The 15,640-nt window shown below is 38.3% G+C and overlaps 1 protein-coding gene across 8 annotated transcripts in view; it reads left to right on the forward strand.

Moving 5' to 3' along the window:
• Positions 1-459: 459 nt before the first annotated feature.
• The window catches only part of RAD51C (RAD51 paralog C), a 34,219-nt gene continuing 19,038 nt past the window's right edge, over positions 460-15,640 (forward strand). For 2 of the 8 annotated variants that reach the window (XM_079131456.1, XM_079131457.1), the window contains exons 1-5: positions 529-756; positions 1,341-1,599; positions 2,195-2,361; positions 4,556-4,689; positions 11,314-11,445. In XM_079131456.1, the coding sequence (XP_078987582.1) occupies positions 639-756; positions 1,341-1,599; positions 2,195-2,361; positions 4,556-4,689; positions 11,314-11,445 (810 nt within the window). In that variant the 5' untranslated portion in view covers positions 529-638. Of the gene's footprint in view, positions 757-1,340; positions 1,600-2,194; positions 2,362-4,555; positions 4,690-11,313; positions 11,446-15,640 lie in introns of all 8 variants that reach the window. The other 6 variants (XM_079131451.1, XM_079131452.1, XR_013762472.1 and 3 more) reach the window with 6 other exon arrangements.

A 15,640-nucleotide genomic window follows, 5' to 3' on the forward strand; every position in this document is an offset into this window, starting at 1 on the left:
TGGGTGCGGGGATAGGGCTGTGAGTCTCCCCGCGAAGGTGGGGGTCTGGCCCACAATCCTTCGCGAAGGCGGGAAAGGCAAGGGGGGGGGCGCGGGAAAGACAAGGGGGGGCGGGAAAGGCAAGGCGCAGGAAGGGCCGGACGGCTAGTGAGAAGAGTCAAGGGGCTGAAATTCTATAATAAGCATAAATTAATCCTTATATGATCCTGGACTTTTCCCACCAAAAATATTAGTTAACTGTCCTGCGTTCCTTTATTGCTCCCACTGTTCCCACTCAAGGAATTAATTTCTGTTAATGACTGAGGCTTCCACCTAACAGGCCAGTGCAGAAACTGTGATGTGTAAGGGCTGCTGGGCCTGGCTCTCCATCCTAAGCTGGATGCCATACATCTGTTTATTATCACCGTGTACATTAAATGGAGAAACCCTAAATAGTATATGAAGGAATCTAAGGAGGTGTGAAAACGTATAATCCCCGCGGTAGCAAAGCTAAAGCCTCGTGCAAACAGGCCGCAGACCCCGCCCCTTCCGCTTTACGACTGACGTCACGCCCCGGGCGCGGGCGTGTTGGGATTTGGCCATGCGGATTTAGCTACTTCGGGTCTGCGTAACTGCGTACGTAGACGTGCGGCTTTGAAATGCAGCGGGATTTGATGAGTTTCCCGCTGTCTCCGGCAGTACGGGTGAAGCTCGCGTCTGCAGGTTTCCAGAACGCTGAGGAACTCCTGGAGGTGAAACCCTCCGAACTCAGCAAAGGTAAGGACTGTTGACGGCAGGCTGAGGTACGCGGGCGGCTTTCGCCGCCGCCTCAGCCTTCGTTCTCCTGCTCTCAGGTGTCAGTTCAGTCTCTACCAGTGTGCTGCCTCCCACGGCCGCGTTTAAAACGTGGAACAGTTCCTCGAGTCCACTTCAAAGTTGTCCGAAGGGGCCCGGGTTGTAGCTCAGTACTACAGAGCTTGCCTAGTAAGCGCGGGACGCGCGGGCACACACACACGGAACCAAAACAAAGAACAGTTGTTTTCTGGATGGTTGGGAGAACTGTTTGTGAGGAAAACATTATTTTTCGGTGCTGGGAATTGAACTCTGGTAGGTGTCTACCACTGAACCACATCCTCAACCCTTTTGAGACAGTCTCCCTGAGTTGCCGAGGCTGTCCTTGAACTTGGTGCTCCCCTTGTCTCAGCCTCCCAAGTAGCTGGGAGTAGCTGGGTGAGCTTGCCACCGCACCTGACTGTACTATCACTCAGTTATCTAAAAAAATTAATGAAGAAAACCTATAATTGTGTTAGACATTTAAATCTCTAAAATCAGTGACCTATTTTTTCTTATTTTACTTTCAGAAGTTGGAATATCTAAAGAGGAAGCCTTAGAAACTCTGCAAATTATAAGAGGAGAATGTCTCACAAATAAACCACGATATGCTGGTGCACCAGAGTCAGGCAAGAAGTGCACAGCACTGGAACTTCTTGAGCAGGAGCACAGCCAGGGCTTCATTATTACCTTCTGTTCCGCACTGGATAATATTCTTGGGGGTGGAGTACCCTTAATGAAAACAACAGAAATTTGTGGTGCACCAGGTGTTGGAAAAACACAATTATGGTAAAGTAAGATGTTCCCCTTCTAAGGGTGGGCTTAATAACATTTTATGCAAGTGGCAGAGTATTGTACTATGTGTTTACAGTCAAGAAACCATAAAAGGCTTGTGTGTCCTCTTAATTTTCTGTGTATGTGTGTGCGCTTAGAACAAAACTCACTTTATCATTTATGTTACTTCAGTACCATATCTTGATAAATTGATAAAATTATCTTGGTATAAAAAATGCTTCTTTTGCAACATGTTGTGGTCACAAGGGTAAGCAGGCAGTCTTCTACATTATTAATTCACTCCCAAGAATATATCGGCAAGTGAAATGCTTGAAAGTGGATTTTTGCACAAGAAAGGTCTCCATTTCCAGAAGCCTAGAAAGCACTAAAAAGTTCCTCGTCTTGGTTTTATAGGCATAGCCTTTCCCTAATCCAAGAATCAGTTGATTCACATTTATCTGGATCCTTGGAGAGTCAGCCATCTTTGTTGCCTTGGGGAGTGTATTTGCATTTATAAATAGTGGAACCTAATGTCATTATCTGGAGTTTGAAAAACACTGCATTAGATGATCATGATAATGATTTGGTCACTAGACTTATTTCTTGACAGTATGCAGTTGGCAGTAGATGTGCAGATACCAGAATGTTTTGGAGGAGTGGCAGGTGAAGCAGTTTTTATTGATACGGAGGGAAGCTTTATGGTTGACAGAGTGGTAGACCTTGCTACTGCCTGCATTCAGCATCTTCATCTTGTAGCAGGAACACACAATGGAGAGGGTAAGTTAACAAATGATCCTTTGTTTCTGTATAACAAAGGTTGTTTGCATTTGTGTCCATCTCAGACCTCAGCAAGAGACAGACCATTCTGAGTGTGAAGCTTAATGGTTTAACAGTGTATTAATGTCAAATGCTTGTGCGTGTGTTACAAACACTGTAGAACACTGTAGACAGAACTGGCCTTTTCTTCCCCTTCTATGGACCTCACTGCAGTAACTCTGGGGCAAACCCATGTAAGTATTTCAGTATATGACTTCAAAACATCGTATTCCAGCTTGCCAGATACAAGCTAATGTGGACATCTTAATATAAGTGAATGTTATTAAATGCATTCAGTATATATTGAGTTCTACACTGGGTTTTTCAAAAACCAAATGCTGCTTTGAAATCCACATCTAGAAATGTTCAGATGTTAAGTTGATTGACCTTTGGGGGTTTTGAATAGTACATAATTTACTTCATAACTGCACTAATTAAATCATTTAAGAGTTTGGGAGACTTTTGGGGGGTATTTATTAGATTTAAAGGGATTTTTTAAATGATAATTTATATTCAAATTCTTGTCCTTTCAGTTACTTTTTAAAAAAATTGTTCTTTTTAGATATACATGACAGAAGAGTGTATTTTGACATACATACATGGAGTATAACTTATTCTAATTAGGATCCCATTCTTGTCTTTTTAATTACTTACAAAAGCAAGTGGCCAGTTTGACTATTTTCTTTTTGGTACCAGTGGTTGAACTCAGAGGTACTTGACAACATCCCCAGCTCTATTTTGTATTTTATTTAGAGACGGGGTTTCACCGAGTTGTTTAGCACCTCACTTTTGCTGAGGCTGGCTTTGAACTTACAATCCTCCTGCTTTATTTTTATCTTCTTCTAATTTATTTATTTTGGTATGTGTGGTATTAGGTATTGAATCTAGGACCTTACACATTCTGGGGAAATACTCTACCACTGAACTACATCCCTAGCTCTTTATTTTATTTACTATTTTTGTTTGTTTGTAGTGCTGGGAATTGAAGCCAGGGACGCTCTATCACTTAGCTATATACCCAGTGCTTTGTAGTTTTTATTTTGAGGGTCTTCCTAAGTTGCCCAGGCTGACCTTGATTTTATACTCCTGCTTTAGCCTCCCATGTAGCTGGAATTACAGGCATATGCAGTCTTTATACTTTTCTCTAGAAGTATAAGACAGTGATGCTTTTCATAAGATGCTTATATTTCCACTGAGTGAGCATAATTAGCTGGATGTTTTTATTTCCATGTAGGTACTAAGTATTTTTGTTAATTAATCACCAGTAACATCTACTAAAAGAAATTTGTACACTGGCAGAACATACCACCCCAAAATATGCCATTTTGGCAAAAGGTTTATTTTGAGCTGAAGGCAGTTGAGAAAAAACATAAAGCTGTCTGCCTTCTCTATGTTTTCCTAAAAACAACACAAATGTGCTAAGGTGTTTCCTCTTCCTGCTTTGCCAGGAAAGACAAAAAAATAATTACCAGAGATAATCTTTGACTATCAGCCTTGGAGAAATCAGCCACCAGAGGAATCTAAGTAACAAACTTCATTAGCTAGTCTTTATCTTCCATTAGTTTCCCTTATATTTGCCTTCCCACAATTTGCTGGCTCTAAAGAGTCTAGGTCCTTTTCCTTTGTCTTTTTACTTCTCTAAGAATTTATTGTTCCTTTGATTAAATAAGCCAAAATTCTAACCAAATTTTTGAGATACTAATCTTTGGACTCCCATTTGTTCCATATGTGATGCACAACTTAAGAAATTTGTTTGTTTTTTTCTATCGTTAAACTATCTGTCAATCTCGTTTACAGGGCCCCAGCCAGAAAACTTTGGAAAGTAGTAGGAAAAATAATTTTCCAGCCATATGTGGTGGTTTATGCCTGTAATACCAACATCTTGTTAGGCTGAGGCAGGCGGATTGCAAGTTTGAGGTCAGCCTGCACAACTTAGCAGGATCCATCTCAAAATAAAATAAAAAAACAGACAGAACTGAGGATGTAACTGGGTGGTAGAAGTTCCCGGGTTCAATCTCCAGTAGACTCCTCCTCCCACACACAAAGGTATTATTTTCTTACAATGGTCAACATGTCCAAATGAGTAAAACTTAGTAAGATGCTGGTTTTTTTTTTTTGTTTGTTTGTTTGTTTGTTTTTTTGTTTTTTTTTTCAGAACACCAAAGAACTTTGAAGGACTTCACTCTTGAAAATATTCTTTCCCGTATTTACTATTTTCGTTGTCATGATTATACAGAGCTACTGGCTCAAGTTTATCTTCTTCCAGATTTCCTTTCAGATCACTCAAAGGTATGGGTCAAGCAAATGTAACTAACAAAATATCTTTGGAGGTGTTTTTGATTAAGCATGAAAAATAACGACATAGTATGGTAGCATAAAATTAAAGTCAAAGCCAAAAAAAGAAAACCTCTTCCTTCCTTGTCCTACATTATATTTATTTTGTATATACATACACACTATTCAGATTTTAATTTCAAAATTATGTGTGTATTAATTTTGAAATTTAAATAATTTAAAAATTGAAATATCAATGGACTGTAAAGTTGTGAGTTTATTTCTTGGTTCTTATGATTTACATATCTTTTCTTTTGCTACTATCACAATGCTTGTTTTGTTTTGTTTGAAGTGCTGGGATGGAACCCAGGGCCTTAGACATGTTAGACGAGTGTTCTACCACTGAGCTACACCCCAGCCTTACTTCTTACTTTCTAATTTGGATGCTTATGTTTATTTTTTATTTTGCCTTATTGCTCTGGTTAGACTTCTAGTGTAATGTTGAATAATTGATGAAAGTAAGCATCCTTGTCTTGTTACTGGTCCTGGGGGAAATTTTTCACTTCAGCATTAAGTAACTTATTCACAGATTTTTTACCCCCTCAGTACTAGAGATTGAACCCAGGGACATTCTACCACTGAGTTGCATTTTTTATTTTGAAATAAGGTCTCACTGAGTTGTCTATGCTGGGCTTGAATTTGTGACTCTTCTGCCTCAGCCTCTTAAATTGCTATATTTACAGGTGTGTATGTACCCCATACTCATAAAGTGTATAAATGTAAATTTGCTTTCATTGCTAAGATTTATTTGTAACCCCCAAATCAATACTAACAGTGCTTTATAGTTATTTGCAGATATACAGTTTAAGCTACCATAACAAAAACACCATAAACTGGATGGATTAACAACAAATTTTTATTTTCTTACAGTTGTAGAGGCTAGAAATCCAACACAAAGGTTCAGGATGATTTGCTTGCCTGTAAAAGCTTTCTTCTTGGCTACCATAGTCACGTTTTCACTGTGTCCTCATGTGGTAGGGGGAGAGAGAGAGGCTATGAGGGGGAGAGAAGGGGACAGAGACAGCGTGAGAGTGAGTGAGAGTGCATGTCGTCTCTACTTAGAAGGACTAATCCTGTTGGATCAAGGCCTCATCTTTATGACCCCATTTAGCACTTAACCTTACTTACTTAGAAGCCTATTCTCCAAATACAGTTATGTTGGATATTAAGGGTTTAACATGAATTTTAGGAGGACACAATTCAGGCCTTAGCATCTGTCCCTGGCCCTCCTGAAATTCATGTTCTTCTCACATGCAAAATACAACTGTTAGATGACAGTTACCCCAAAAGTTTTATCTGGTTCCAGCATCAATTGTAAAGTCTCATCCAAATATGTTGGTAGACTCAAGTGAGAGTTCACCCTGAGGCAGAATTCCTCTCCAGCTGTGAACCTGGGAAACCAGAAAAGTTATGTGCCTCTAAAATACAGTGGTAAGGCAGGCGTCAGATAGATATTTGCATTCCAGAAGAAAGGAAGAGAAGAATAATGAATCCTAAATAAGTCCAAATTCTAGGTAGGAATTTTGTTTTCAGTACTAAGGATTGAACCCAGGGGCACTTTTATCACTGAAATACACTATACCCAGTCCTTTTTTTTTTTTTTTTTTTTTTTTTTTTTAATTTTATTTTTATTAAAAATCTTTTTTATTTTTACAGACTACATTTCGATTCATTGTACACAAATGGGATACAACTTTTCTGTGGTTGTACACAATGTAGATTCACACCATTCACATAATCATACAAATACATAGGGTAATACAGTCTGTTTCCTTCTACTATCTTTTGTCCCCCACCTCCTCCCACCCCTTTTTCCTCTACACCATTCAAAGTTCCTTCGTTCTTTTCCCTCCACCACCCACGTCTTTATATATTATGATGCCCTTATCAGAGAAAACATTCGGCCTTTGGTTTTTGGGCTTGGCCTATTTCACTTGGCATGATATTTTCCACCTTCATCCATTTACCAGCAAATGCCATAATTTTATTCTTCTTGGAATTTTTTTTTTTTTTTTTGTGGTGCTAGGAATTGAACCCAGGGCCTTGTGCATGTGAGGCAAGCACTCTACCAACTGAGCTATATCCCCAGTCTAATTTTATACTACTTTATGGCTGAGTAATATTCCATTTTGAGACAGGGTCTTGCTAAGTTGCTGAAGATGACCTTAAATAAGGTCATCCTGGTCCTCCTGCCTCAGCCTCCCAAATCACTGCTATGCCTGGCTGGGTACTGGTTCCAGTCTGCTTACCAGTGCCTCTTTCTATTCACCTCTTTGTTGCATTCTACTGTAGGCATCAAGGAGGAACCAAGCTACTCCTTTAATACTTTTAGAAATCTCCTCAGCTAAATAGCCAGTTTTCTTCTCCCCCACATCTTATCTTCCACAGACCACAAAATACAGTAGCCAAGTTCTTTGCCACTTTATAACAAGGATCACCTTTCCTCCAATTTCCAATTACATTTCCTCATTTCCGTTTAAGACCTCACCAGAATCACCCCCCCTCTTTGTTTTCCTTAGATACTGGGGATTGAACCCTGGGCATTTTATCTGTGAACCACATCTTCAGCCCTTTTTATTTTATTTTGAGACAGGCCTTGGTAAGTTGTTGAGGCCAGCCTTGAACTTGTGATTCTCCTGCTTCAACCTCCCAAGTTGCTGGTATTACAGGTGTATGCCACTGTGCCCAGCTCAGTATCATCCATATTATTTTTTATATGAACACACACACATATATATAAAACGTCCATATTTCTAGCAAGCATCTCAAAACTCTTCCAGTTTGTACCCATTACTCAGTTCCAAAGCCACTTCTACAGTTTTAGGTATTTGTGGTAGTAGTATCTCACTCTGTTTCTAAAATCTGTTTTAGTCAGCTCTGGCTGCCACAATAAAAATATCATAAATCTTAATGATTTAAATAACAGAAATTTCTCACAGTCCTGAAGACTGGAAGTCTCAGATCAAAGTTCTGGCTGATTTAGTTTCTTGTGAGGGCTCTCGGCTTATGGATGCAACTTTTTGCTGTGTCCTCAGGTGGGAGAGAGGGAGTAAGCTTTCTGGTGTCTGCGTATGGTACTAGGGATCAAACCCAGGGTATTCTACCACTGAGTCCTTTTTATTCTAATTTCGAGACAGGTCTCACTAAATTTCTGAGACTGGCCTCAAACTTGAGATTCCTGTCCTACCTTAGCTTCACCAGTCACTGGGATTACAGGCATGCACCAGTGCACCCAGCATCTGGTGTGTCTTCTTTAAACTAACTAACCATATCAGATCAGTATGTATTTTATAACCTCATTTAATCTTAATTATTTCTTTTGAGGCTCTTTGTCTAAATACAGTCACTTTGGGGGATAGGGTTTCAACCTATGAATATTGGGGGGAAACAATTCAGTCCATTCATTTTCATTGTTGTTGTGGTCCTAGAGGTTGAACCCAGAGTCTTGTGCATGCTAGGCAAATGCTCTACCACTGAACTACACTCCCAGTCCTTTTTAAATTTTATTTTGAGACAAGATGTCACTAAATTGCCTAAACTAGACTTGAATTTTTTATCCTCCTACCTTAGCCTGCACAGTAGCTGTGTACCACTATGCCTGCTTTTTGACCAATTCCTCTTACTTCTCTATGGATCTGCTGGTAAATATTTAACAACTGGTTTTTGCAGGCGGGGGGGAATGTATGCATGTACACACACAAGATTATTATAAGTTTTGCTGACATAAAGGATATGTAGCACAGTTTATTATTAATGATAAAATGTACACTATTGTAAATTCCATATTGCCATTAACTCTTACAAGCTTTCATTGACTGGATTTTTTTAATAAGTGAAATTCACAGAACAAAATTCATAATTTTAAAGTGAATAATCTGGGGCCAGGGGTGTAACTTGGTGCTGGAGCACTTACCTACCATGCTTAGGTTCCTATATTCAATCCCAGCACTGCAAAAACAAAAAGAATAATTTAAAAAATGAACATTTCAGTGCATTTAGTATATTTACAATGTTGAACAACCACCATTTCTAGTTCCAAAACATTTTCACCACTTCAAAAGGAAAGGCCCAACCCATTACCTAGTTGTTCCTTATTCTTCGTTCTAAGTCCCTGCAACTATCAGTCCATGTTGTTTCTGTAGATTTGCCTATTCTGGATATTCATTTATTATATGACCTTTATGTCTGGCTTTTCCACTTAGCATAAAGTTCATCTGCATTGTAGCATGTGTCAGAATTTCATTCCTTTTAATAATATTCCATTATATGTATATTGTACAATTTGTTTATCCTTTCACCTGTTGATATTTGAATTATTTCTTATCTTGGCAATTGTGAACAGTGCTTCTATGAGCATGTATTTAGAAATATTTGTTATAGTACCATTTTTCATGTTTTGTTGGGTATGTCTAGGAGTGGAATTGCTGGATCATATGGTCATCCTGTTTCCAACTTTTGGGGGAACTACCAGAGTGGTTTTACAGTGGACGAACCACTTTTCCCACTACCAATGTATGAGGTTTTTGTTGATTGTAATTTTTCTAAACTTGTATTCATATCCAACCTATGCCATGATTTGGAAAACCAGGTTACCCATAACCACTTGACTATGTTTAATAGTCTCTTTAATAGTAGAGTGATAGATACAAGAAGTTGCCTATGTCATTAATGAACAAATACTGTTATAAAAATGAATGTTGGTTACAATTTTGCTTAAGTTAACCAGAATGATGAAAAAAAAATAACAAAAGTGGTTGTGCTTTGTTTTGTTTTGCTGAATTGACTTTTTTCTCCCTTCTGGGTAGTAGAGACTAAACCCAGGGGTGCTATATCACCAGCCCTTTTTTTATTTTTATTTTTAAAAATTATTTATTTTGGTACTGAGGATTGAACCCAGGGACGCTGAGCCACATCCCCAGCCCTTTTATTTCTTAATTTGGTACAGGATCTCACTAAGTTGCTTAGAGCCTTGCTCAATTGCTTAGGCTGGACTCAGACTTGTAATCCTCCTGCCTCAGCCTCCCAAGCCTTGGGATTACAGGTATGTGCCACTGCACCTGGCTGATTTTTTTATTTCTTTTGGTACAGGAGATTGAACCTTTTTTAATACTTTATTTTATATTTTTATGTTTTATTTAGAGATAGGATCTCACTGAGTTGTTTAGGGCCTTGCTAAATTGCTGAGGCTGCCTTTGAACTCGAGATCCTCCTGCCTCAGTCTCCCGAGTTGCTGGGATTACAGGTGTGTGCCACTACACCCAGCTATTTTTTTATTTTTTTGAGACAGGGTCTCAGTTGTTGAGGCTGGTGCTCCTGCCTCAGCCTCTGGAGTTGCTGGAATTATAGGTGTGTGCCATTGTGCCTGGCAGGTTAGTTTTCTTTCTTTCTTTTTTAGTTTTGTTTGTTTTTGAATACTAGAATATTTCCTAGATTTTTTTGGGGGGACTATGGATAACAGGGATTGAACTGAGGAGTGTTTAACTACTGAACCACATACCCGCCTTTTTTTATTTTTTATTTTGAGACAGGGTCTTGCAAAATTACATAGGGCCTTGCTAAATTGCTAAGGCTGTTTTCCAATTTGTGATCCTCCTGCTTCAGTCTCCCAGGTCACTGGGATTATAGGCATGTGCCACCACACCTGACTGAATATTTCCTAGGTTTTTGGTGAAATTAACAACATAATGGCTACAGGTACAACACATTTTAAAATTCTGATGTTGACATTTTCTACCTCACATTGTTAAGTAGATTTTTTTTTATTAAGTAGATTTTTAATAATAAAATAAGCTCAGATCTGTAGCTGATTTGTTTGCTGATTTCCATGGAGAAAATACTCCTATTATGGATGATTTCAGGCTGTTGACTTGATGTCATTGATCATGGAGTAGAAGAAGAAACAATATTCTCTAGCCTATCATTCTGTGGTATTTCCCCTGTAAAGGACTTTAGGTATGGGCCACCCATGCCTGCCTCTGCTGAAGAGGGTGTTTTTTGTTTTGTTTTGTTTATAACAGAACAGGAACCCTGAAGGTAAAATCATTATGCTTAATTGGGCTGGGGGTGTCCTTAGTGGTAGAATGTGTGCTTAGGGTGCACAAGGCCCTGGGTTTGACCCCCAAATACCAAAATACATACATATGTGCATAAAATCAGTATAATTAATGGAGAAATTTAACAATTTTTTTTTTTTTTTTGGGTGATGCTGGGCTTTGAACCCAGGCCTCATGAATGCTAGGCAAGTGTTCTACTACTAAGCTTGTACCTCCAGCCCTTTACCAAGAATTTAAATGTACTTTATCAGTGTAAAATACCTCCATAAAAACTGTGTACACTGGCATGTTATATGAAAATTGTTATTTCTTTTTCTTTTTTGAGTTAAATTGTCAAAACAGTGCCTTTTGATTTTTGGTAATTACTTCAAAAATCACTGGATAAATAAATTTATAACTTTTTAAATGACAGCCTTTCTTTGAGGAGTTAGGAAAAAAAACCTTGATTTTAAAGTATTTTTCTATATGAATTATGTTTTTTGGATGCCATTTTTATTATTTTTAATATCATTATCTCTTTGTTTAGGTTCGATTAGTGATAGTAGATGGCATTGCTTTTCCTTTTCGTCATGACCTTGATGACCTCTCCCTTCGAACTCGATTACTAAATGGCCTAGCCCAGCAAATGATCAGCCTTGCGAATAATCACAGATTAGCTGTAAGTATTACTGGTCAAGAGAATTTTTTTAATAAAGTTAAGACTGTACAAAATATTAATGTCTACAAATACCAAGGTAGATTTTGCCATACTAAAAGGGAAAAAATACGTACACATGGGTTTTTTTTTGTTTTGTTTTTTTTTGGTTTTGTTCTATTTTGTTTTGTTTTGGTACTGAGAATTGAACCTACCACTGAGCCACATTCTCCAGCCCTGTTTTTATTTTTTTGTTTTATTTTTAAAATATTTTTATTAGTTGTTGATGAACATTTATTTGTATGTGGTGCCAACAATGGAACCCACTGCCTCACCCATGGTAGGCAAGTACTCTACCCCTGAGCCACAATCTCAGTCCCTTAGTTTTTATTTTGAGACAGGGTCTCACTAAGTTGCTCAGGGTCTCACTAAGTTGCTCGGGCCTCACTAAGTTACTGAGGCCTGACCTTGAACTTTTGATCCTCCTGCCTCAGCTTCCCCAGCTGCTGGGATTACTGGTCAATTACACCACCACACCCAGTGGCTACAGTTTTGAAGGTAGTTTTATTTTTATTTGGTTTTGTAAAAAGAATTAATACTAGTCATAAGTGTTTTGTGTCTGTTTTCCTGTGAAATAACAAGCATATTCAATGTATGTTATTTTTAAAAAACAGACTTTGATAAATAAGTGCCACCTTTGGTAATTGTATTGTTTTCTTTATCTAAATATATATTTGATGTTTCTGAGGTAAGCCCTTCTAATATCCTCATTTTTCTTTACTGAATCTTTGATCATTTCATAGTGAATAATCATAGGATTGAAAAATATCATAATGTAAACGGCCTAGCTGTGTTAAGGTAGAGCCAACTCTTTTAGATTTGAAATAGGAGAGAGGTAAATATAAGCTCAGAAATGAAGAGATAAAAAAGTAAGCTTTCTTTGTGTTTTTGATGTCACACGAAATATCAGTCTGGCTTTGAATTTATAATCCTGCCTCGGTCTCCTGAGTAGCTGAAATTACAGGCACACACCATGTGTGGCTTTTTTTTTTTTTTTTTCCTTTTAAAATAAACCACCTGTTTACGGTTACTTTTCACTGTTACCCAACCCTACCACTGATAAATGTAGTCTTGTCTGGGAAGAAGATGAAAGATTAAACTGTTTTACTTAATTTTTTTTTCTTTGTTTTTATCCTGATTAGAGTCCTTAAACACACACCTGCAATGCATAATAAATTAATATAGATTTCCCTCTATAAAATTTAAAATATACATATTTTCACATTTTTTGCCATATTCTGAGAAGCATAGCTTCTATGTTTGAATTCATTCTTGCCATTAATTTAGCATGGTTAATACCTGAATCAATGATGAATCCCCAGTAGAGGGCACTCAAGATTAATGGGTTGCATAATTTTTAAAGTTTATTTATTTTCTTGAGACTGGATTTCACTGTTACCCACACTGGACTTGAACTTGAGATCATCCTGCTTCAGCCTGCCGAGTAGCTGGGATTACATGGGTGTTTCACCACACCTGACTAGGTTTTTATTTTAAGAGAAACAGCTTCATCTTTTCTTATTCTTTCTTTTATCTTTCTGTGGTCCTGGGAATGAAATCTAGGACCTCATACATACTAGGCAAGTGCTTTATCACTGGGTTATGTCCCCAGCCCTTTTTATGTTTTATTTTGAGACATGTTGTTAAGTTTTCCAGTATGGTCTCAAATTTGCAATCTTCCTGACTCAGCCTCCCTCATGGCTGGGAATACAGGCACACAACACTGTACCTGGCTTAGGACCCATTTTTATTTTTCTGGATGCAGGTACTGGGGATCGAACCCAGGGTGCTCTACCACTGAGCTCTATTCTCCACCCCTTCTTTAAATTTTAATTTTGAGACAGTGTCTTGCTAAGTTGCTGATGTTGATCTAGAACTTGGAATCCTCCTGCCTGAGCCTCCTGAGTTTCTGGGATTACAGGTGTGTGCCACCATCCCCAGTTGGAATAAATTCCTTAATGTGAAAGTATTAAACCAGAGGAATTGGTTTTTCCCCCCCGTAGTACTAGAAATTGAACCCAGATGCATTCTACCACTGAGCTATACTATTTTTTTGTTTGTTTTTTGAGATGGTAGGATCTAGCTGTTGCTTAGGGTCTTGCAGACCCACTGAGGCTGATCTCAAACTCAAAACCCTCTGCCTTAGCCTCCCTAATTGCTGAGATTACATGTGTGTGCCATCACACCTGGCAGAGGAATCTGTTTTTAAGCATTTTGTTTTGTACTCTTAAATTACTCTCTGAAAGCATGTTCCAGAATATATTCTCTTTAGCAGTGAATGAAAATTCTTGTTTTCCCACATCTTTACCACCCTTTGATGTTACCAGTCTTCTAATTCTGTGCCAAGATGAAATAAAGAAAGTCCATTTTTTTTTTTTTTTTTTTTTTTTTTGGTACCAGGGATTGAATGAGGGGATGCTTAACCACAGAGCCACATCCAGCCCTTTTTATATTTTATTTAGAGACAGGGTCTCACTGAGTTGCCTGGGGTCTTGCTAAGTTTCTGAGGCTGGCTTTGAACTCTCGATCCTCTTGACTCAGCCTCCTAAGCTGCTGGGATTATAGGCGTATGCCACTGTTCCCAGCTAGGAAAATTCATTTAAAAATGTACTTCTTTAGTTATTAGCAGAAAATTTTATAACTGCTTTAATAAGATGTAATTTGCATGTCATAAAACTCACCCTTTTAAAGTATATAATTCAATGTTTTGGGAAAATTCAGAGAGTCATGGAATTGTCTCCACTATCTAAAAAGAAATCTCTGCTCCACAGTGATCTTCAGACTATTACAAATGTCTTGTCTTTACTTTCTTCTTTAAGATCTCATGGAAATTTCTTCTGTGGAAAACTTGATGTCATATACAGGGAAAGTTCTACCCTCCCCATAGTCCCTAACAACCACTCATCTGCTTTATGTCTCTCTGAATTTGTCTCTTCTAGACATTTCATATAAATAGAATCATAGAATATATGACCTCTAATGTATGGCCTCTTTCACTTAGCATAATGTTTTCAGTACTCATCCATGTTTAACTGGGGATCGAACCCAGGATACTCCACCACTGAGATCTATCTCTACTCCTCATCCAGGTTTAACTGGGGATACAGCTTAGTGATAGAATGCTTGCCCAGCATATTTTTTTTAAAAAACCACAAAGATTCATCCATGTTGTGGCATATATCAGCATCATTTTATTTTATTTCAGTTTAGCTTAGTTTTTTGGCACTAAAAAACTCAGAGGCGCTTTACCACTGAACCACATCCCCAGCCTATTTTTCTATTCTTTTTGGTACTGGGGTTTGAACTCAGAGGCATCTTATCACTAAGCTGTGTCCCGAGCCCCCTTTGTTTTTGTTTGTTTGTGGGGATTGAACCCAGGGGCAATTTACCACTGAGCTACTTCCCCAGCCCCTTTTGTTTTTTGGGGGTACTGGGAACTGAACTCAGGACACTTCACCACTGAGTCACTCCCCAACCCTATTTTGTATTTTATTTAGAGACAGGTTCTCTCTGAGTTGCTTAGCACCTCACTTTTGCTGAGGTTAGCTTTGAACTCACAGTCCTCCTGCCTCAGCCTCAGGAGCTGCTGGGATTACAGACAGACATATGCCAACTTGCTTGGCACCAGCCCTTTTTTTTTTTTTTTTTTCCTCTCTTTTGAAATAGGGTCTCACTAAGTTGTATAGGGCCTTGCTAATTTGCTAAGGCTGACATTGAACTTCTGTCATAGACTCTCAAGCCACTGGGATTACAGGCATGTGCCATCATGCCCAGCTTTTACTTTTTATTTTGAGCCATGGTTTCACCATGCCACTTAGGACCTTGCTAAATGCTGAGTCTAGCCTCAAACATGTGATCATCCTGCCTCAGCCTCACAAGTCACTGGGATTATGGCAATGTACCACTGTGCTCTCAATATCCTTTTAATGACTAAATAATTTGGCGTTTTATGAGTATGCCACATTTTGTTTATCGTCAGTTGAAGGACATTTGGATAGTGCAAGTATTTTTAAAAGTATGAAACTTATAATTTCAAAATGATTGTTAACTTTGCTGTTTTAAAGTCTTATTTATTAGAACCTTGGAGTAATCACATGGTTATTTGTGTCATGTTAAATCCAATATATTGCGGAAATAGTATGATTATTTTGTAAATATT

Source organism: Sciurus vulgaris, assembly GCF_902686455.1.
Source record: "Sciurus vulgaris genome assembly, chromosome: 3".
Lineage (NCBI taxonomy): Eukaryota > Metazoa > Chordata > Mammalia > Rodentia > Sciuridae > Sciurus > Sciurus vulgaris.